The sequence below is a fragment of the Hemitrygon akajei genome, chromosome 4, assembly GCF_048418815.1.
Source record: "Hemitrygon akajei chromosome 4, sHemAka1.3, whole genome shotgun sequence".
NCBI lineage: Eukaryota > Metazoa > Chordata > Chondrichthyes > Myliobatiformes > Dasyatidae > Hemitrygon > Hemitrygon akajei.
The window spans coordinates 137,670,051-137,694,287 of record NC_133127.1 but is presented as its reverse complement, the minus strand read 5'-3'; the positions used below and the strand labels follow the sequence as shown (position 1 = coordinate 137,694,287).

Here is a 24,237-nt window from a genome sequence, read left to right as displayed (position 1 = left end):
TGTTATGTTTTAGGCACCCCTTAAATTATTGTTTAATGTTGTGGCCTCTTTCAGTTCATGACTTGTCTTCCAGGGAAAGTATTATTATTAAAGGAATCTTTGGCAAATCCAACTGAAAAATACACTTAAAAAGTGGAACTTTAATAGGAATCAGTATTTTTCTGTATATCCCCTGTGCATAGGGGGAAAAAAAAAACAACTGAAAGCAGGATTAAGTAATTGTAAAATCCAAGTTTGTCAGAAAGTACTCATCTTTAAAGTTCAGCAATATACATGGGCATTATCTACACATGGATTCAAATACAGTATACATGCATTTACATCAATACAAGGCCAGAAATACTGTGCCCAAATGCACATTAATAAAAAGTCATATCTCACATTGAAGTCCAGCAAGGCATCCATCTGATTCTGTATAAGGGGCATAGTCTTCAGCAATTTCTCTGTGTTCATTGTTCTCATCACACCATCAGCCCTGATAAAAATAAACTGTATTAAATGTACAATGTTTACCGAAAACAAATTTGGAGTAACTTATGGACAAGAAAGTTTATATATAACTAAACATACGACTCTTGTTTTAACAAACCTACTAACATAATAGTTTTAAAATTGTTTATATGAACTGCAGATTGGAAACTTGTTGCCAAAACAATTCTACATATCAAAGGCAGAAGCAAAATTTCTCTCAGGAGTCAAGAATCTTTGATTTTTTTTTTACCTCATATGAGCAATGGAAGCAAACTATTCTTTTAAAAGCCAAGAGTGAATGAATTCGTCAAGCAAAAGAGTCAAATGGTAATTGGAGATATGCATGTAGGCACAGCAGAAAGGAGGTTAAAAATCAAACCAATTCTCATCGTATTGAATGGCAAAGTAGGTCTGAGGGGAAACTCCACTTCTATGCTTATTTGTGTGTTTGAATATCAGATATACAGTGAAGAGATCTGAGATGAATGCAGTCTAGCAGGAAAATAGTAAGGTTGAATCAGTGATGCCTTTGCTCTATCTTGGCTACAATCAGGGAAATTTGGGGAGCTTAGTATATTCAGAATCAGAATAAGGTTTATTATCACTGTCTTATTAGATGGGAACAGTACAGTGCAAAGACAAAATCATTGTAAATTTCAAAATAACTAAATAGTGCAAAAGGGATAACGAGGTAGTATTTGAGAATTTATAGAACATTCAGAAATCTGATGGCAGAGAGAAAGATGATGTTTCAGGATGATTGTGAATGCACCTTCAGGCTCCTACACCTCATCCCTGGTAATAGTAATAAGAAAGCATGTCTCAGACTCCATCAAGGGTCATTAATGAAGGTCTCACCTCTTTGATCCTCTAAGGTGAGAAGAGCTTGTCCTTGATGGAGTTTGCCGAGTCTCTTGTGATCTGGTGCATTGGAACCTCCATACCAGGCTGGTATGTATCCAGTCAGAATGCCCTCCATTATATGTCTATACAAATCTGCATAGAGTCTTTGGGTGACTTACCAAATCTCCTCAAACTCCTAACAGAGTCAATGCATGCCTTCTTTGTGGTGACATCAATGTGTTGGGAATTGTGATTGGACATTGACACCCAGGACCTTAAGTGCTCACCCTTACCACTTTACTGTATTCTTCTACCTTCTACTTCCTGAAATCCACAAATGGTTCCTTGATCTTTCTGGTACTGTGTGAATGATTGCTGTTGTAAAACAAGTGATGTTATCTCACTCTTGTATTTCTCCTCTCCCCTTGTCGCCATCTGAGATCTTACAAACAGTAGCGACATCTGCAAATTTATCAATTACATTTGAGGAATACTTAACTACACAGTTATGAATGCAAAGAGATTGAACAGTAGGCTAAGCACAAGTTCTGAGCTGCACCTATGCACCTATCTTGATTGTCAGCGAGATGTTATCACCAATCCTTACTGACTGTCGTCTCCTGATGAGCAAGTGGAGAATCCAGTTGCACAGGGCCAGATTTAGAAGCTTGATTAATACAGAGGATGATGGGATTGCATTTCAAGCTGTAACTGATAAACATCAGCCTGAGGTATGTTTTGGTATTGTCTAGGTGCTCCAAAGCAAAATGGAGATCATTGAAATTGCATCCACTGTACAAATTTTGAAATGGTAGGCAAATTGGAGTGGGTCCAGGTCCTTAACCAGACAGGAGTTTAATTCTACCCAGAACCAATCTCTCAAAGCACTTTGTTATGGTAAACTTCAATGCTACAATGATAGTCATTGAGGCAGCTCACCCTGCATTTCTTGGGCACTGATATGCATGGGAACCTCATACTGCAGCAATGAGAGGTTGAAGATGTCCTTAAACACTACTGCCAGTTTGTCAGCACAGGTTTTCAGTTCCCAGTCAGGAACATTGTCAAGATCTGACACCCAATGAGAATTCACCCTCGTGAAGGATGTTCTGACATCAGCCTCCAAAACAGAGGTCACATGGTAGCTGGATGCCATAAGGGTTTGCACAGGTATAATGTTATTCTCTCTTTCAAAGCATGGATAAAAGGCATCGAAGCTCATCAGGTTGTGAAGCAGCAACCTAGTCTGACTTCCAAACTGGATCAATGCACACAAACAGAAGGTGAAATGTGAGGATCTAGTAATTAAAATTGTACATTGATAGTCAAATAGATGAGCTTCACATGACTGCTTTGAGTCACTGGATTAGTCCATGTTCTAACACTCATCAGCAGACCCGGATAAGTGTGTTACACCATCACAGACTTTATCAGCAGATGTGTTGAGGACTGTGTACTAAATAGGACAATCCATGTGTTCTCAAACCAGAAACCACAGACGAACCAGGAGACCCACTTCCTCCTGAAGTCTAGGACTGCAGCATTCAAATCAGATGACCCGAGCCTGTATAAAAAATTGAGATATACTATCTGTAAAGCTATCAGATATACTGCACCAATCCAAAAACAGAGTCCCAGACCAGCCAACAGTTGAGGCAGGGTTTACATGCTATAATGGGCTACAAAGTCAGGGAGCATCGCCTGCAACACCACACATCTTCCCAATGAACATAATACATTTTATGTATACTTTGAACAAAAGGGGATAGGTATATCACTAATGCATCTGAACCCACAATCATCACTGCAGACATAAGATCAGTCTTCCAGTCAGTGAACCTGTGGAAGCAGCTGGCCACAATGGTGTTCCTGATCATGTCCTTAGGTCCTGTACAGATCAGCCACCAGGGGCATTTGCAACACACACAAAATGCTGGAGAAACTCAGCAGGCCAGGTAGCATCTATGGAAAAGAGCCCCGTGTGTGCGTGCATTCGCGCGTGCGTGTGCGTGTGTGTGTGTGTGTGTGTGTTGCGTGGATTTCCAACATTTACAGATTTTCTCTTGTCTGTGAGGGGTATTTGCAGATGTTTTTAGATCTCTCATTACTTCAATCCGAGGTCCCTACTTGCTTTAAGACCACCACTATCATCCCAGTACCCAAGGAAAAGGTGGTAATGTGCCTTAACTATCACCCAGTGACTCTGACATCAACCATCATGAAGTACTTTGAGAGACTGGTCAGGGCACACATCAGCTCCAGCCTCCCAGACAGCCTCAAACCACTGCTGCAAGTAGCACAACACTGAAACAAGCCTGTGGATGAAGCCACCTCCCTCGCCATATGTTCATCTTTAGAGCATCTGGACAATAAAGACATCTACATTAGACTAATTACGAACAAGAGAAAATCTGCAGATGCCGGATATCCAAGCAACACACACAAAATGCTGGAGGATCTCAGTGGGCCCAGCCTGCTGAGTTCTTCCTGCAATTTTTGTATGTTATTCACATTAGACTATTGTTTATTGACTACATTTCCACCTTCAATATTATTATTCAAAGCAAATTTAACGGAGAACTGTGCACCCCGGGAGTCAACACCACTTTCTGCAATTGGATCCATAACTTCTTGACCAACAGATCACAATAAGGATAAGCAGCAACACCACCATCACAGATATTCTAAACACTGGTGCTCTACAAGGGTGCATCCTGAGCCCCTACTCTGCTCCTTCCACTCATAATTGTGCAGCCAAATTCTTCTTTAATTCCATCTACAAGTTTGCAAGTAACATGATGTCATAACAGCAACCTTTCCCTCAATGTCATCAAAACAAAAGGACAGGTCCTTGACTTCAGGAAATGGACCGGAGGGCGGGGAGGGGGAAGAGGAGGAGTGTACAGGCTCCTGTCTTCATCACTGAATCTGTGGTCAAGAGCACTGAGAGCTTTAAGTTCCTAGGAGTGAACATTACAAATAGTTGGTTCTGGTCCATCCACTCAGATGCCATGACCAATGCCTTTACTTCCTCGGCAGCCTCAAGAAATTTGGCATGTCCCCATCAATTTTTACCAATGCACCTAGAAAACATCCTATCTAGATGCATCATGGCTTGGATTGGCAACTGTTCTGCCTGTGACCAAAAGAAAATGCAGAGACATAACTCAGCACATCATGGAAACCAGCCTCCCCTCCATGGACTCAGCAAAGTAGCCAGCATAATCAAAGACCCCATTCCTCCTGAAATTTCTCTTCTCTCCTGTCGCACAAGCAGAAAATACAAAAGCCTGAAAGCACACACTACCATGGTGAAGGACAACTTCTACCCAATTATAATAAGACATTCAAGGGTTACCTCACATGACAAGATGGACCCTTCACCTCACAATCTTACATTGTTACGACCTGGCACTTTATTGTGTACACGGAGTTCATTTACTCTGTAGACTATGTACTTAATTCGTCCTTCTGTTACTGTTTTACCTTGTACTATATCAATGCACCATGTAATGATTTCATCTGTATGAACAGTCTGGAGACAAGATGGTCACTGTACTTCAGCACATTTGACCAAATAGCAGAAAATAATAAGAGCACACTAACTAATCCGATAAAAATCAGTGCAAGCTGGAATCCCCTGAAGAAATATAGCTAAAGCTTCTATATTACTGCTGTGGTTAAGCCAACCAATTCTTTAAGAAATAATAGGCAATCTTCTAACACACTGTTACAAGACCCCAGGAGGACTTATTTGCCGAAAACAAGCTGCTTCTGCAGTACGAAACTGATATAGTATTGCCAAAGGCAAAAACAGGTCAAACATTTCAGGATACAAAAATTCCAAGTAATTATTGTCAAACTGCATGTCTCTTTCACTTTTTACAGCATAAAGGGCAGTAATAGAAGAAACTTACTATATTCAAAATATTCTGTTCTCTCCAAATCCAGTAAATAAAATACAGAATTTTTTTTAGTTATTCTTTCCTTGGAGCTTGAGTGATTGTGAACTTGCATACATTGTTCAGCTTTAGTGACTTATTTATGGAACTTCTACTCTCCAGTTGCACAAAACTATTAAGTAACTATTATATCCCTCAGTATTGAAGACGACGTGCTTCCACTTCTGTTTTATTGGCTCCAAAGTGGCAAATATGGCCAACAAGAAAACCACAGAGGAAATAGTACAGAGACGGCAGGTGAGCAGGTGGTTTATGAACTGGTCAACTCTTTACAATGCTCATACAAAAGACAGTGCATACAACAAAGCAAAAATTAGTGGGAAGATCGAGGATTGGGAAGTTTTTAAAACCTCCAGAGAGCAACTGAAAGAATCATTGGAAGGGAAAAGATGAATAAAAGCAAGCTAGCAAATAATATCAAAGTGAATAGTAAAAGCTTTTTCAAGTATGTAAAAAAAAAAGATAGGAGTGGACATAGGACTGCTAGAAAATGAGGCAAGAGAAATAATAACGGGACAAGGAGATGGTTGATTAACTGAGTATTTTGCATCAGTCTTCACTGTGGAAGACACTAGCAGTGTGCCAGATGTTCTGGTGTGTGAAGGAAGGGAAGTGGGTGTGCAGTTACTATTACAAGGGAGAAGGTGCTCAAAAAGCTGAAAAACATAAAAGGTACATAAGTCACCCGGACCAGATGAACTGCACCCTAGGGTTCTGAAAGAGGTAGCATTACAGATTGTGGCAGCATTGGCAATGATCTTTCAAAAATCGGGACTCTGGCATGGGGCCAGAGAACTGGAAAATTGCAAATGTCACTCCACTCTAAGAGGAAGGCAGCAGAAAGGAAATTATAGACCAGTTAGCCTGACCTCAGTGGTTGGGAAGATGTAAAGAGTCAATTGTTAAGGATGATGTGATGGAGTACTTGGTGACACAGGACAAGATAGGACAAAGTCAGCATGGTTTCCTTAATGGAAAATCCTGCCTGATTAACCTGTTAGAATTCTTTGAGATTACAAGTAGGATAGATCATAGGGATGCAGTGGATGTTGTATATTTGGACGTTCAGAAGGCCTTTGACAAGGTGCCACACATGAGGCTGCTTACCAAATTAAGAGCCAGTGGTATTACAGGAAAGTTACTAACATGGTTAAAGCATTGGCTGGTTGGAGAAGGTAGCAAGTGGGGATAAAAGGATCCTCATCTGGTTGGCTGCCAGTGACTAGTGGTGTTCCGTAGGGGTCAGTGTTGGGACCAATTTTTTTTATGCTGTATATAAATGATTTAGATGAAATAGATGGCTTTGTTGCCAAGTTTGCAGATGATACGAAGATTGGTGGAGGGGCAGGTAGTGTTGAGGAAACAGGTATGTTGCAGAAGGACTTCGATTAGGAGAATGAGCAAGAAAGTGGCAAATGAAATATAGTGTTGGAAAATGCATGGTCATGCACTTTTGAGGGTAGAAATAAATGTGCAGACTATTTTCTAAATGGGGAGACAATCCAAAAATCTAAGATGCAGAGGGACTTGTGAGTCCTTGTGCAGAACACCCAGAAGGTTAACTTGCAGGTTGAGTCGGTGATGAGGAAGGCAAATGCAACGTTAGCATTCATTTCAAGGGGTCTAGAATAGAAGAGCGGGGATGTGATGCTGAGGTTTTACAAAGCACAGGTGAGGCCTCACCTTGAGAATTGTGAACAGTTTTGGACTCATCTTAGCAGAGATGTGCTGGTATTGGAGAGGGTCCACAGGAGGCTCACAAGGATGATTCCAGAATTGAAAGGGTTATCATATGAGGAATGTTTGATGGCTCTGGGTCTGTACTCGCTGGAATTTTAAGGATGATGGCGGATCACACTGAAACCTTTCGAATGTTGAAAGGCCTAGACAGTAGATGTGGAAAGTATGTTTCCCATGGTTGGGGAGGCTAGGACAAGAGGACACAGCCTCAGGATAGAGGGGCGTCTTCCGGAACGACTTCTGAAGAGGGGGGTGGGGAGAGAAAAAAAAAACGAAGGAGTACACACCAGTCCTCATTGAGGGATCAGCAATGGAAAGGATGAGCAGTTAAAAATTCCTGGGTGTCATTATCTCTGAGGATCTATCATGGGCCCAACATATTGCTGCAATTACAAAGGAGGCATAACAGCTGCTATATTTCATTAGAAGTTTGAGGAGACTTGGTATATAATCAAAGATGTGTGCAAAGTTCTACAGATATACTGTGGAGAGCAGTCTAACTGGTTACATCACTGTCTGGTATGGAGAGACCACTGCACAGGATCAGAAAAAAAGTGTATGAAGTCTGAAAGTCAGCCAGCTCCAGCATAGGCACTAGTCTCCCCAACATTGAGAGTATGTTCAAAAGGCAATGCCTCCAAAATGTGGCATCTCCCATTAAGGACCCCCATCACTCTAGACATGCCTTTTGATTAATAAAAACAATCTTTGATTCATGAGGTGTTTGTTTATAACCTTTGCATCCCTAGGAGTCTGGGATGGAATATAGGGAGTGCAAGCTATACATATATTTGAATACTGATCATTACCCATTGACCTTGGCTGAAAACAGTGGAAAAGTTATTTGTCTTCAAGATCAGAAATTCAATTAATGACTCATGTTCCAGATTCTGCACTGATTTTAATTACTGCCATCAATTTTCTATGCATAACTGAACCTGACTGGCTCTCTGAAAAAAAAAATCTCAATGTGTACTTCATCTGAGAGTGTAGTCTGGCACTGATGACAAGGTCCTCCAAAATCCTCTGGAACAAGTGTTTCTTGAATCTTATAATTTTCTTAAAAGATTCTCAAAGCCATAAACATAGTACAGCAGTGTTCTATTTGGATGGATGTGGAAACAGCAAATGCATTGTCTCCAGCACCCACAAGCAAACTGTTGGGATGACAAATCACTGCAATAACCAGGACTTTTAGCAAGCAAAAGAAACAATTAATGGGAGAAATCTAGCAGCTAAGTAGTACAAGATTTGTTTGCTATCATTTATGTATGATATTCAATTAGAATCATCCAAGTGGATATTGATCAAATGAAATATGATTCATGTTAGTCCTTAGTGAACAACATCTACCTCTATATACATTATAAAAAGTTGGGTGATATCATAACAATTCATGATTGTTATTAGTCCTTACCCTCGTTTCACCTTCGTGAAGTCAAAAGCAACCTGCCTATACGAAACTGCCTTTTCGTTCAGGTATCTACTATAGCGCCGGATGAATGTAGACATATCATAACCTTAAACACAAGAACACAATGTTATGAAATAAATAGCACCTAATGCAAAATCTTTACTTTCTTGACTATTTATTTCTTGACTAAATAATTGCCAAATACTGATGTGCAAGTTCACCCCCCCCCCCCACCACCCCCGGTGCATAAAATAAATAGATCTGCAGTTGGAAATCAGACTACAGCCAGCAACACAAAATAAAGCAATAGAGGTAATGAATGAAACATTCTTTCTGAAATTAGCTTCAAAGAGACAAAAAAATGGAACTGTCTTTCATGAAGTATTTTAGCAAGCTTACCTAAAACTGCAAACAATACAATGCCTTATCCATCAGCATTATCCATCATTTCCTCTGCATCCTCAGAGCACAACTGACATCATTCTCTTCCGATTGTTATTTAGCATTTTGTAAATCCTTCTGCACAGTTCCATTCTAGTTGTTTCACTGCAGCCTAAAACTTTGCTTGCGATAAATTATGTTCCCTCCATGAACCAGTTGCCTGCCTGTAGAATCCTAAAGAATCTGTCCTTTTCTTTCTCAAATACAGTGTATCCTCTTGTTACAGAAGTGCAGGTGATTCATAAATCACTACCAAATAATTTGACATAGAAAATGCATGATTAAAACAAAAAACAGAGGTCATTAAAAGAACTACTTTAGAAAGTGACAATACAGTTTCTTCTATTGATGCTTCTACAACTGTACTGTAATCAAACTATGTAACATTTGCTTCTACTTAATTAAAACTGTTCTTTCTCTTCTGCCTACCAAATTTCACTTCTACAATCAGAATTCCCTTGCCTATACACTACACAACCACAGCAGCATTATAGTTGAGAGAAAAGCTTGTGTCAGGTTGCACCTCCACATTTAATATGAGATTCAGTGGAAAAATTGGTTTAAATTATGGAAAATCATGATTAAGATAGTTTTCTAGGAATGCAACACCTCTGTAAATATACATTGTGACACCAGAATGTAATACACCAAGTAGTTAATATAAGTTTGTGGGTGAGGGAGCGAGATAATGGTTGTTTAATTTACAGTGGATTGAATCTGTTGCATGCATGTGCATAACAAATTACGTATTGAATCCTAAAACTTTGTACCTCAATAATACCAAAAAAATTCTTGTAGGTTGTACAATTTGACAAAATTAGACAACTAATGAAAAATCAAATGTAACACTCAGGTGGCCACTTTAACTCACATGTTTTGGTCTTGCATAAAGTTGAAGAATTTTTGGAAAGTTTTTAAAACCTTATCAGAAGTACTGGATCTAGATTTACAACCAAATTTATTTACAGCTATTTTTGGGATTATTCCATTGGAAGCAGGATATATTCCTGCTTCCGCTCAGCAGATGATAGCCTTTTCAACCTTATTGGCTAGGAAAGCCATTTTACTTAAATGGAAGGACCCTAACCCTCCTACCGCTTTTTATTGGCTTTCCTCTATCATGTCCTGTTTAAATCTAGAGAAAATAAGTCTGACACTGGATACATCCTTTAAATTTGAAGGAATCCAGTGACCTTTTATTCAATATTTTCATATGATCTGATTTTTGTACTGATTCTCTTCCAGCTATTTTTTCAGAACCTTGGATTTGATCAGGGAGTCTCTCTTCTCTTGGTTTTTCTCTCAGGATAGACTGCCCAGTCCTTTTTCCCCTGTTCAGAACAGTGTTTTTTTTTCCTCTTTTCTTTTATATAAAAATTTCTAATAGACCTTCCTTTCTTCATAAATTGATGAGAATTATACATTCTATATCAAATTTATACTTTGTAGATCAACACTATGTGTTATTCTGATATTGTTTATTTTACCTTCTGTATGTACTGTTATTGACATAAATACCAGGGATATTCTCCTCTTTGTATACATTTTTTTTTAAATCAATAAAAAGATTGAAAAAAAAGAAGAATCAAATGTTCTTGCATAATAGCTTACCAGTTTAATTAAAACTGGAAAATCATCTTTAGACAGTTATTTCTTCACCGTGTTTAAAACAAATTCACCAAGAGTGAAACTCTACCCTACTGGCTGATTACGTATTCAAAGAGATACAAGAGACTAAAGGAGCAGGAATCTGGAGTAACATACAATCAGCTGGAGGAAGTCAGTCCTCAGTCCTAATGCAGTACAGGCAGTCCCCGGGTTACATGAGTTCCGTTCCTGAGTTAAGTCAGATTTGTACGTAAATCGGAATAAGTACATCCGGTATTATTTAGCGTCAGTTAGTCCAACGTTTGTCTTAGTATATAGTATATATTTTATCTTTCTATGCATATAAAACACTTAAGAAACGTATGTATTCCAATAATTAAACCACTGCATTGCTTAGTAATAATTGTAGCTTTCATCAGGACAGAGTCTTTCACATGCTCCATTATTCTCACTTTATTCGTTATCCTTTAAAATTGTTCCGATCATTGACCAACTGTAGCCTCACGCTTTTCCAATGACTGACTGAGTTTCACCTCTTTCCAAATGCTTTATTATTTCCACTTTACTGTCAATCGTGATTGCTTCCCGTCAACGAAGCAGAAACACAGCGGGCGGTGGGTCCTGAGCTGCACCGGCTCCCGAGGTCTGCTAGGTCTTAAGGACCACGCACTGAGATAGGTTAAATGGGACAAGTGGGGGCTGTGCTGGGGTTGGGTATTTGATCCTCCACAATATTCCGTGTGGGAATTTAAATTGGTGGCGGCACTGTTTTTTTTAAACGATGTGGAGTTGCAAGCTCAATATCAACCCGGCACGGATGGTACGGGAGTCACTGGATCGACATCAACCCAGCACGGGAGCGGTCCGTCACTGCATCAAACTCGGAAACCTCCGTTCTCGAGTCTGGCGCTGATCTCACTGCGCCACCAGCTGACCAGAACTGGGGGGGGGGGGGGGGGGGTCAGGGTGAATCTTACTAAGAAAAATGTAAGCCAAATACAAAGTTAAACACTCAACACAGTGTCAATGGCAACAACTTAAAATGGCAGACGGTGTCGCAATCCGACTTAAAATGGCAGATGGCGTCCTCCTTCCTCAGTTCGTAAGTATGAGTTGTCCGTAAGTCAGACGTTCGTAAGTCAGACGTTCGTAACTCAGGGACTACCTGTATTTCGACTTGAATTATCAACAATTCTTCGCCGCCCCTCTTCCTTCTCCCCTATAAGGATGCTACTTAACTCCTTATGTTCCTCCAGTAGATTATTTGTTGCAGCCGATTACTCAAATTCAGATCACTGAGTGATGTTAGACATGCTTTCTTTTCAGGGCCCCATGATCTTTCTGAAGCATACCTTGTTCATTTGAAAAGTTATTAAATTAAAAAATCAATTAAAAGCATTGTGATATTGATAGAAATTCTAGAAAATCTGCCAATTCAACATTAGAGTCCAGAGTGTTGACAGATTATCAGGGTTTAATTGCACATTTCTGTTTACAAATACAAAGAAAACAGGAAAAAAAAAGAGAATTCTAAAGTGAAATTCACTCACCTTGCAATCCACTTTTATCTAAAAAGTTGTTCAAGTTGAACAAGGTGTTTCTTGAAGCTAGGTACTGGATAAAACGCTAAACAAATAAAAAAAATACTGCATTAATAACTTTCTATAAAGAGGGACATGCATAAAAATCTCTTCATATTGTTGCAAGTTTACAAGTTATGAAATTATTACACAATTTCCCTTAATGATTTTACAAACATCTATACTCAGTGTTGGAACCCTTAGCTATTCACAATCTATTTTAAAATCAAACAAGTGAATATTTTACACAAATCTGATGAAATGAAGCAAAGTAAAAAGGCAAGTTGAGAGAAGTTGAAAAAGGATACAAATAAGCAGACTAAAATCTGGACAGAGAACAGAGAATGAGGATAAACTAACATTTACTTTGGAGAGAAGAACAGAAAAGCAAAGTATTAGTTAAACAGAGAAACTGTTTTGCAGTACACAGATCCAGGCAATGTAGAGGAAAAGCATATTGGCATAGATATAGTGGGTAACTTCATTCACCCCAACGCTGAACTGATTCCACAACCTATGGACTCACATTCAAGGACTTTACAACTCGCTCTCAACAATTTTTACTTATTATTGTTTTATTTTAAATTTTGGTATTTGCACAATTGTTATCTTTTGTATATTGGTTGTGTGCTCGTCTTTGAGTGTAGTAATTCATTGATTCTATTGTGTTTCTTTGTATTTACTGTAAATGCCCACAAGAAAATTAACTTCAGTGTAGTATATGGTGACAAATGTACTTTAATAAATTTACTTCGAACTTCAGTTACAAGCAACCCCATGTTATGGCTCGAGGAGGGAGGCAAGAACCATTTAATCACTCTACATCACAATTTTCTGTGTCACCTGTGTTTGCATCAAGAAACACATGTTGAAAAAAAAGAGTGAAGTTTATCCTGTATCCCAACTTTTATTCTGTAGTGATTTGTGAATTCTGTAATTGCAAATTTCCATTATTTTAATGGCCAAAATACAGGGCAGGGCATCTGTATTACTTAGAAGGCAAGGTGATTGGAATGTAAACAGTAGGGAAAACTTGCCCACAATTGTACAATCTGGGGTGACAACACTTCTGCATATAATTTCAAGAGACAATATATTCACTTTGGAGGCATTTCATAAAAGGTTTGAGGTTGAATAGCTTCAGCAAAAATAAATCTCCCTCATTTAGGGCTAATGTGATTTCCACAAAAAGCAAAATCTTCAAATAAAATTAATGAGTTTGTCTATGCTTTGTATTATCTCAGACATGAAAGGCGATATATTTGATAGGACGTGAAATGTGCAAAAAATAAACATTTCCAGAGTATAATGTTTCTGATGTTTAATGAGTCAAAAATAGACTGAATTTTAATTACACAACATAGAAATTAAAACTGAAGATTTCAGCATATATCTATTTTGCTTTATAACCACAGCATTTTCTAAAAACCTTGCCTCGTTTCCATAAACCATCATTTGATGGGTTGTGATGAGAGACTTGAATACCACCACCCAGCTGCTATTAGTAGTTCTTTCAAAAAGGCTATCCGCCAGCTGAGGTATGTTTACATTCATTTCATTTGTACACTGAATCAGATCTGTAAAAGAACAGAGCGGTTATTGAAGAGCATCTCAAAGCAAAATAATGTCATAACATTAATGCCAAACAGTGGACACCCAAATGCATTTTCAATAGGTTTAAGATTAGAACAGTACACGAACCGGCTCTTTGGCCCACAATGTTGTACTGAACTAATTAAACATCTAACTAAAATGTCCCTTCTGCCTATACAAGGTCAATATCCCTCCATTCTCTGCATATTGATGTGCCTATCTACAAACCTTTTAATGCCTCTTTTGTATTTGCTTCCAGTGCATTCAAAATACTTAGCACTATGTGTAATTACAGTTGCCCCACACATCTCCTTTAAACTTACCCTATCTCACCTTAAATGCATGCCCTCCAGTATTAATCATTATAACCTTGGGGGAAAAAAATACACCAGCTGTATATTGATGCCTCTGATAATCTTATGAATTTCTATCAGGTCTCCACCTGGCTTCCATCACTTCATTGAGAAAATAACCAAAGTTTGTCCAACATCTCCACATAGCACATGCCATTTAATCCAGGCAGAATCAAGGTAAACCTCTTCTGCATCCTTTCCGAAATCTCCACATCCTTCCTATATAGAGCGAGCAGAACTGAACGTCATACTCCAGATGTGGCCTAACCAAAGTTGTATAAAGTTCCAACATAACTTCCTGACTCTTGAACTCAATGCATCGCCTAATAAAGTCAAGCATGCTATCTTTTAGAACCTTATCAACCTGTGCAGCCACTTGAAGGGAGCTGTGGCCTTAGCAATCATATCACAATGCCACATTGAAATCAAATTCACAATTAAAGACTTACACCAGTCATTTTCAAGTTTAAAATAGAACTTGTTAAAATTTTGGTTATGATCCCAATAAAACAAAACACAATGTTTTTACCTTTAAGGAAAAAGCCACTCACTGCAGAATTCAAGGAGAGCACAAAATTTCAAATAGTTGTAGTTAACAAAAATTTTCAACTGTTACTGAAATCTGTGCTATTTAACAAACGCTTATGCATCTAACTATAAAGTAACAACTTAAAATTGAGAATTCTAACTTTAAAAACACATGAGCGCTAATGCTTGTGCAGCAATAACTGAATGATGCTTCAAATATAAGCAACAGAACATTGATCATGTTCTTCAGCCCCACCATGTCTGCACTGACCATGATGCCAATTTAAACCAATTCTACATGTCTGCACATGGTCCATATCCTTTATTCCTTGCCTGTCCCTGTGTCTATGTAAATGCTTTAACTATCACCATAACAGCTTCTACATCCATCCTTCAGTGGCAGCATATCCCAGGCACCAGTTATTCTATAAATATATATATATTTTTTAAAACACAAAAATCTTCTTAAATTGTTTTCCCTTTCACCTTAAAGCTATACTCTCTAATATTTGACTTTTACCTCCTTTGAGAAAGATCCTGGCTATTCACCCCATGTCTCTCATAATTTATACACATTTGTCCTCTCAGCTTCTGACACTCCAGCCAAAACAATCCATCTTTTTTCAACCTCTCCTCAGAATCAGAATCAGGCTTATTATCACCGGCATGTGACGTGAAATTTGTTAACTTAACAGAAGTTCAATGCAATACATAATCTAGCAGAGGAAAACAAAATAAAGTAAATCAATTGCGTATATTGAATAGATTTATTAAATTAATAAATTGATTAATTAATAATTAATTGATTGATTAATGTGCAAAAACAGAAACACTGTAAACGGAAAGAAAAAGTGAGGTAGTGTCCAAAGATTCAATGTCCATTTAGGAATCGAATGGCAGATGAGGAAGAGCTATTCCTGAATCGCTGAGTGTGTACCTTCAGGCTTCTGTACCTCCTGCCTGATGGTAATAGTGAGAAAAGGCATGCCCTGGGTGCTGGAGGTCCTTAATAATGGACGCTGCCTTTCTGAGACACCACCCCCTAAAGATGCCCTTACAGCTAATTAGCTCCTTATACACTCCAGTCCATGCAACATCCTAGTAAACTACTTTTGCACCATTGCCAAAGCCTCCATATATTTACTACTGTGGCAACCAGATTGGTACTCAATACTTCAAATGTGTCCAAAAAGTAGCAACAACATGACTTCTTAATTTTTACATTCAGTGCTACAACTGATCAATGCAATCATGCCACATGCCATTTTTAAACCACCTTATCATGTGTTGCCTTGTTTAGGGAACTATGGATTGCACAAGAACCCTCTGTTCAACAATGTTCCTATGGGCCTTGGCATTTACTATGTACTTTGTTCTTGGTTTAACCTCCAAAATCAAAAAATAAATCTGCAAAAGCAAAAGGATTGCAAGGGACAAAATTGGTCCTCTGAAAAATAAGAATCATAATCCATGAGGTGGAACCAAAGGAGATGGGGGGAGATCTTAAATGGACTTCTTTTTGTGCATTTGTACTTACTTTGGTGACAGACACAGAGTCTTTAGAACTGAGGCAACACAGCTGTGAGGTCATGGACCCTATAAAAATTACAGGGGAGGAGATGTTTGCAGTCTTGAGGCAAATTAGGATGGATAAATCCCCAGGTCTTAACAAGATTGTCATGACCCTAGTAATCTCCTTTCCCTCCATCAGCATTGTGGAATAGACCCCATCAGGCCCTTAAGTCTTATCCATACTTTTTTGGGGGGAGGGGAAGGGAATTAGAGACCGAACACCACCTTGTTCTTAATATCAACATACTGTAGAATACAGGCAGTCCCGGGTTACATACGAGTTCTATTCCTGAGTCTGTCTTTAAGTCGGATTTGTACGTATGTCAGAACAAGTACATCCGGTATTATTTAGCGTCAGTTAGTCCAACGTTTGTCTTAGTATATAGTATATATTTTACCTTTCTATGCATATAAAACACTTAAAAAACATATGTATTCCAATAATTTAACCACTGGGTTGCTTAGTAATAATTGTAGCTTTCATCAGGGCAGGGCCTTCAAATGCTCCATTATTCTCACTTTATCCATTATCCTTTAAAATTGTTCCAATCGTTGACCGACTGTAGCCTAACGCTTTTCCAATGACCGATGGCATTTCACCTCTTTCCAAACTTTTATTATTTCCACTTTATTTTCAATCACGATCGCTTCCCATCAAAGGAACAGAAACATGCTGGCGGTGGGTCCCGAGGTCCGCTGGGTCCTAAGGAGCACCGCACTGAGGCAGGCTAAATGGGACAAGTGGGGGCTGTACTGGGTTTGGGTATTTGATCCTCCACAATATTCCACATGGGAATTTAAACTGGAGGTGGCAGTATGTTAATTTTAAACGAGGTCAAGTTGCGAGCTCGACATCAACCTGGCACTGGAGCAGTCTGTCACTAGATCGAACTCGGAAACCTCCATTCTCCAGCCCGGCCCTGATCTCACTGCACCACCAGCCTACCGGAATGGGGGGGGGGGGGGGGGGGGGGGCAGGGTCAGGGTGAACCTTACTAAGAAAAATTTAAGCCAAATACAAAGTTACACACTCAACAGTGTCAACGGCAACAACTTAAAATGGCGGACGGCATCGCAATCCGACTTAAAATGGTGGACAACGTCACGATCTGACTTGAAATGGTGGACAGCGTTCTCCTTCCTCGGTTCGTAAGTACGAGTTGTCCGTAAGTCGGACGTTCGTAACTCGGGGACTACCTGTATTAACATATACACCTCCTTATCTCATCATCTATGCCTTTAATAAATGCCTATGCAAACTACTCAAAAGGAGTTTACCCACTTTCTCTGGTTCCATGCACAAACTCCCATCTTTGTCCTTCAGAAGTCCTGCCCTTCTCTTAGGTATCCTCTTGCTCCCTATTGGGATTTCCTTAATTCCAGCTGCAAGTATATTTCATGGTTCCTTTAAAGCCTCCCAGTACCATTCAATTTCTTTCCTGCTTCCTTTATTTTCCCTAATGAGCCTTGCCCGATTTCAGCATCCTAAACCTCACAGATGGCTTCCTTTTCCTTTTTGTCTGAACTTAAGAGCATCTATCATCGAGGGTTACCGAAGTTTGTCATCCTCATCTTTCATTCTCACAGAAACACACTGGTCTCAGATTTTAACCAGCTGGCTTTCCACATCAGACATGGACTTGTCTCTAAAGATGTAGTTTTAATCTTCCCAACTTCTGCTTAATATTGTTGTAATTAGCCTTCCTCCAGTCTAGAACTCCCCTAACCCAAGCAAGGTTTAATCTTATTTTCATCTGTGACTATCTGAAAACTTATGATGACTCTTCTAAACATGCTTTCCCCACTGAAACTTCAATCACCCAGCCAGGCTCATTCTCCAGGCCTACTTCATAGTGATGCACCTTTCTATTCACAAGTGAACCCTCCAAGATGTCCTCTCCAAGTGCAGCCATGATGTATTTTAAAATAGCATTACACCAGCGACAGAGGATGAGAGGTGACCTGACAGAGCTATATAAGATGATGACAGGCATTAATCATGTGGATAGTCAGAGGTTTTTCCCAGGGCTGAAATGGCTAGCATGAGAAGGCACAGTTTTAAGGTGCTTGAAAGTAGATACAAAAGAGATGTCAGGGGTTAAGTTTTTTTTTAAATGCAGAGAGTAGTGAATGCGTGGAATGGGCTGCCGGGCAACAGTGGTGGAAGTGGATACAATAGGGTACTTTAAGAGACTCCTGGATAGGTGCATGGAGCTTAGAAAAATAGAGGGCTATGGGTAACCCTAGACAATTTCTAAAGTAAGTACACATTTGGCACAGCGTCTGGGCCAAAGGGCTTGTATTGTGCTGTAGGTTTTCTACGTTTTTATCTCCACTGGCTCTTTGGAACCTTTACCCATGACTCAACATGACAAACATTCAGCCTCAGAATATAGACCAAAGAAGCCCTGAATGCGCAGTGGAAGTATCTATGACCTCACAAACCACACAGATGTCTGTTCTGTTAGACATTGCCTGACCACATCTGTGAGGGAGTCTAGTTTCATTGGAGACTCAAGCACTAGAGATACTGGAATCAGGAGCAAAAAATCAAAATAGCTGGAAGATTCAACAGATCAAGCAGCATCTGTGGAAGCAACGGGATGGCTAACATTTTGAATAGAGATCTTGTATCAGAACAGATCATATGGAGATAATAGTATAAAGTTGAAATGAGAAGGTGGGGGGCGACACAGAGGCTGGTTGGCAATAGGTGGAATCAGACAAGGGATGAAGAGCAAATGTCATGGTTCCAGAGGACTGGAAAATTGCAAATGTCACTCAACTCTTCAAGGGAGAGAAGCAAAAGAAGGGAAGTTATAGACCAGTTAGTCTGACCTCAGTGGTTGAGAAAACGTTGAAGTTAATTGTAAAGGACGTGGTTTCAGGGTGCCTGGAACCAAGTGCACGGAGGGGAGAGGAGGGGAAAGGTAGAGATAGAGGCTGGCGGGTGATAAATGGAAGCAGATCAAAGAACAAAGAACACTGGTGCTACTCCAACCTTATTTCTAGCTTCCCATTCCCTTCCAGGCCCTATATCTTCCCATCTTCGCCTCCATTGTTTTTACTTGTTACTCACCAGCCTCCGTCAATAAACTCCATCCTCCCAGCCTTGCTCCATCTGTCCATCATCCTCCACCTAGCCCTCCTCCCTATCTCTTTACACTGGCCATCTTCTCCCTACATTCTTAGATACAGTGCTGGGTCTCGGCTGAAATGTTAACTATCCTTTTGCCTCCATAGATGCTAATTGATACGCAATTTGAGCTTCTCTGAAATGTATTTTTTTGTTTCACTGGTCTCATTACCCAGCTCACAAGGCACAAAATTGCAAATCATGCTCACCTGACACTGCTTCAAGAGAATTCCTAGTTCAGTAGAGTATTAAAGCAAGCCATTGAAAAGTCAGAATAGGAGTATGAAATGGTGAGGAAGCAAAATACAAAGAGGTAAATACTGTTTTTGATAAATATGTTCTGAAATTTTCAGCTTTCCCTAATGACCTTTCCAATGGAATTTTTTCAAAACAATAAAATCTGTCCAGATGAAAATTTGTATTCGGTCAGTGAAACTCCAAATTCTACTGCTCCATTAACCAATAGCAGGATGAAGGTTAAGTAAGTTGGCAATGTTGAATATAAGTCACAGTGGTATCTGAAAGAAATAAAAATCAGCACATACAGGGTAATGGGTAAATGAAACTTGAAACATTGTATTTTGAGAGACCTTGGGCTTCTTAAGAACGGTGTTTAAGGACTGCCAAGATAATATTAAAATAGTTAAACCAAAGTGGCAAATGCAGAAATTGGAGTTTTATTTTAATGACAAACTAGGGTACAGTTAGAATTTATAATAAATTGGTAACCTTTGAAATAAATAAAGGCCAAACTGACAGAATGTAAGTAGTGTCGATGTCAAGATGATAGACCAGATTATCAGGACCAGATGGACTACACCCAAGGGTTCTCAAAGAGGAGGCTAAAGAGATTGTGAAGGCATTAGTAATGATCTTTCAAGAATCAATAGATTCTGTCATGGTTTCAGAGGACTGGACAATTGCAAATGTCACTCCACTCTTCAAGGGAGAGAGGCAGAAGAAAGGAAGTTATAGGCCAGTTGGTCTGATCTCAGTGGTTGAGAAGACATTGAAGTTGATTGTGAAGGATGTGGTTTCAGGGTGCTTGGAAGCACATAATAAAATAGGCTAAAGTCAGCATGGTTTTCTTAAAGGAAAATCTGTTGGAATTCTTTGAAGAAATAACAAGCAGGATAGACAAATGAGAATCAGTAGATGTTGTGTACTTGGATTTTCAGAAGTCCTTTAAAAAGGTGCCATACATGAAGCTGCTTAACAAGAACCTATGGTATTTCAGGAAAGATACCAGCATGAATAGAATATTAGTTGATTAGCAGGATGCAAAGAGTAGGAATAAAAGGAGCCTTTTCCAATTGACTGCCAGTGACGAGTGGTGTTCCATGAGGGTCTGTGTTAGAACCACTTCTTTTACATTGTATGTCAGTGATTTTGATGACGGAATTGATGGCTTTAAGGCCAAATTTGCGGATGATACGAAGCTTGGTAGTGTTGAGGAAGCAGAGAGTGTTGAAGAAGCAGGGAGGCTACAGAAGGATTTGGACAGATTAGGAGAATGGGCAAAAGAGTGGCAGATGGAATACAGTGTCAGGAAATGTATAGTAGAAGAAATAAAAGCATAGACTATTTTCTAAATGGAGAGAAAAATAAAAAATCTGAGTTGCAAAGAGACTTGGGAGCCCTCGTGCAGGATTCCTTAAAGGCTAACTCACAGGTTGAGTCATTAGCAAGGGACATAAATGCAATGTTAGTATTCATTTCAAGAGGACTCGAATATAAAAGGATATAATGTTGAGTTTCTATAAGGATCTTGTGAGGCATCATTTGGAGTATTGTGAGCAACTTTGGCTCCTTATCCAAGAAGGGATGTGCTAACATGGAGAGGGTTCAAAGGAGGTTCCGGAAAATTATTCCAGGATAAAAAGGTTTGTCATTTGAGGAGAGTTTAATGACTCTGAGCCTCTACTCACTGGAATTCAGAAGAATAAGGTGGGAACTCGTTGAAACCTATCGAATATTGTAAGGCCTCAATAGAGTGGATGTGGAGATGTTTCCTATGATAGGTGAGTCGAGGACCAGAGAGCACAGTCTCAGAATAGAGGGATGTCCATTTTCTTTAGGCAGTTTCGTGAATCTGTGAAATTCATTGCCAGAGGTGACTGTACACCAAATCATTGAGTATATTTAGGAAGAGGATGACAGATTCTTGATTAGTCATGACATAAAGGGTAATGGGGGAAAGGCAGGAGATTGGGGATAAGAGGGAAATGGATCAGCCATGATCAAGTGGCAGAGCAAACTTGATAGGTCAAAAAGCCTAATCCTGCTCCTATTTTTTATAATCTTATAACAAAGGTATGCCAAAATAGATGCAAATGATGATTATCAACATGATCTTGAGTGGAAGTTTCAATGCCATTTTTAGTCTGAAAGGAAGAGCCTGATTTTGTTTTGAGGAAGATGGTAAACTCCTTCAGAAAGATCGGAAAAGGGGTAATTACTTACAATGATAAAACTGAGCGTTTAGCTTTCTGACAGTGACAAAGAAAATAGTGATTGGGACTCAATATTCAACATTTTTGTGACCATATGAATATAGACTATCCACTGCAAGTGTAACAGTATTAATAAAAATCTTCAAAATTCCTCCAAACCACTCTAATCTTCCACATTAGTACTTTTAAATCTTGTACCAATCTTGTAAATAGACATTTTTAAAAAGAGAACATTTGGAATCTATGGAATCTTAATTCTCCTTCCTAATAAATCGTCATGGGGAAATTTATTGAGATAAAGTCAAGACAAACATTGCCACTTTTGTTTTCTTTAAGCAGAAACAGCTCTTCCAACAATCATAATCATGAGGAGCAGAGACGGTGAAAACTTACCCTTTCTCGCAGAGTTGGGGGATATCAAGAACCAGACAGCATAGGTTTAAGGTGTAAAGGGAGAGAGATTTAATGGGAACCCAAGAGGCAAACTTTTCACCCAAAGAGGATGGTCTGTAGTTGAAATGAGCTGCCAAAAGTGATGAGTATATTAACAATATTTAAAAGACATATAAACAAGTACATGGATGGTAAAGGTTTGGAGGGATATGGCCAAATGTAGACCATAAGATAGGTCATTCCGCCCATCGAGTCTGCTTCACCATTCAATCATGGGCTGATCCAATTCTTCCAGTCAACCCCACTCCCCTGCTTTCACCCCATACCCTTTGATACCCTTATCAAGAACCTTTCTATCTCTGCCTTAAATACACCCAATGTCTTGGCCTCCACAGCTGCTTGTGGCAACAAATTCCACAGATTTACCACCCTCTGACTCAAGTAATTTCTCTATATCTCAGTTCTAAAAGAACATCCTTCAATCCTGAAGTCGTGCCCTCTTGTCCTAGAATCCCCTACCATAGGAAATAGCTTTGCCATATCTAATCTGTTCAGGCCTTTTAACATTCAGAATGCTTCTATGAGATCCCCCCTCATTCTCCTGAACTCCAGGGAATACAGCCCAAAAGCTGCCAGACATTCCTCATACGGTAACCTTTCATTCCTGGAATCATTCTCATGAATCTTCTCTGAACCCTCTCCAATGTTAGTATATCCTTTCTAAAATAAGGAGCCCAAAACTGCACACAATACTCCAAATGTGGTCTCACAAGTGCCTTATAGAGCCTCAACATCACATCCCTGCTCTTATATTCTATACCTCTAGAAGTGAATGCCAACATTGCATTTGCCTTCTTCACAACCGACTCAACCTGGAGGTTAACCTTTAGGGTATCTTGCACAAGGACTCCCGAGTCCCTTAACAACTCTGCATTTTGAATTCTCTCCCCTTCTAAATAATGGTCTGCCTGTTTATTTCTTCCACCAAAGTGCATGACCATACACATTCATTTACCACTTCCTTACCCATTCCCCTAAACTATCTAAGTCTCTCTGCCGGCTCTCTGTTTCCTCAACACAACCCACTCCTCCACCTATCTTCATATCGTCGGCAAATTTAGCCACAAATCCATTAATACCGTAATCCAAATTATTGACATGCATCGTAAAAAGCAGCGGTCCCAACACTGACCCCTGTGGGACTCCACTGGTAACGGGCAGCCAGCCAGAATAGGATCCCTTTATTCCCACTGTTTTCTGCCAACCAGGCAAATAGGACCATCTTAAATGGGAACTTTGGTTGGAATGGACTAGTTGGGCCAAAGGGGCTGGTTCTGTGCTGTGTGACTCCATGACAAGCATAGAAAGAAGTTCCCCCCCACCAAAATTTACACCTTTTTTAGTTTAGATTTTATATGTTTATATAATGATTTATCAACTCATTATTCAGACTCGCACACAAATGTAGAAAATCTGACAGTGACCAAAGTACAAGAATTGTCCCAGATTATAAGGAGAAAGGCAACCCTAGGTACCCCAAAAGAAAAATATTTTTCAAGGTTCTTCCCCCCCCCCCCCCCATCGAAAGTCTGGCAACCCAAAGAAAACATACAAAATTTGTAAGATAGGATTTAAAAACCTCAATTTGAAAGCCAATGATTTACACAACAAAATTGAATGGTTTGTATAACCGTGTTTTTTTTTAGAAACAGCTTAAAGTCGGTACATAAAGGCACACAGTGTGTAATTTGTAACTCTGACAATATAACTGGAAAACAATACAACCTGCTTCTAGAAAAGCTTCACATCAAATTGAACTTTGTACCAAAGAATTCTGGATGTATAAAGACCACAAACACAGCAAGAACACTTTCAGAACAGTTAAATGCATAAGATTAAGAGGATGATGAAAACTAAACAATCTAATTATAGCTTGGCTCTTTAAAGGTACAGAACCCAAGATGAAGATCTCTTCAATTGACTGGCAAGACCAGCAAAGTTACATTAGCTAGAAAGCACATTTGCAAGGGGAATAAACCAAATCAGAAATCCTCAGAGTAAATGTCAAACTGATCAACCTTAGTGTTACCTCTCTTCTATTTAACTCAGTGGTTCAAGCTCACATACAAATAATATTCATTTAGACAAGT

The 24,237-nt window shown here is 39.3% G+C and overlaps 1 protein-coding gene across 32 annotated transcripts in view; it reads right to left on the bottom strand.

The window, feature by feature from the left end:
- The window catches only part of picalma (phosphatidylinositol binding clathrin assembly protein a), a 138,801-nt gene that overhangs the window by 76,623 nt on the left and 37,941 nt on the right, over positions 1-24,237 (bottom strand). For all 32 annotated transcript variants that reach the window (XR_012098700.1, XM_073043379.1, XM_073043383.1 and 29 more), the window contains exons 2-5: positions 13,494-13,636; positions 12,030-12,105; positions 8,434-8,536; positions 382-475 (exon numbers count right to left, since the gene is read on the bottom strand). Coding sequence is in view for 31 of the 32 variants with exons in the window: in XM_073043379.1 (XP_072899480.1) it covers positions 382-475; positions 8,434-8,536; positions 12,030-12,105; positions 13,494-13,636 (416 nt within the window). In the remaining variant the exon portion in view is untranslated. The remainder of the gene's footprint in view (positions 1-381; positions 476-8,433; positions 8,537-12,029; positions 12,106-13,493; positions 13,637-24,237) is intronic.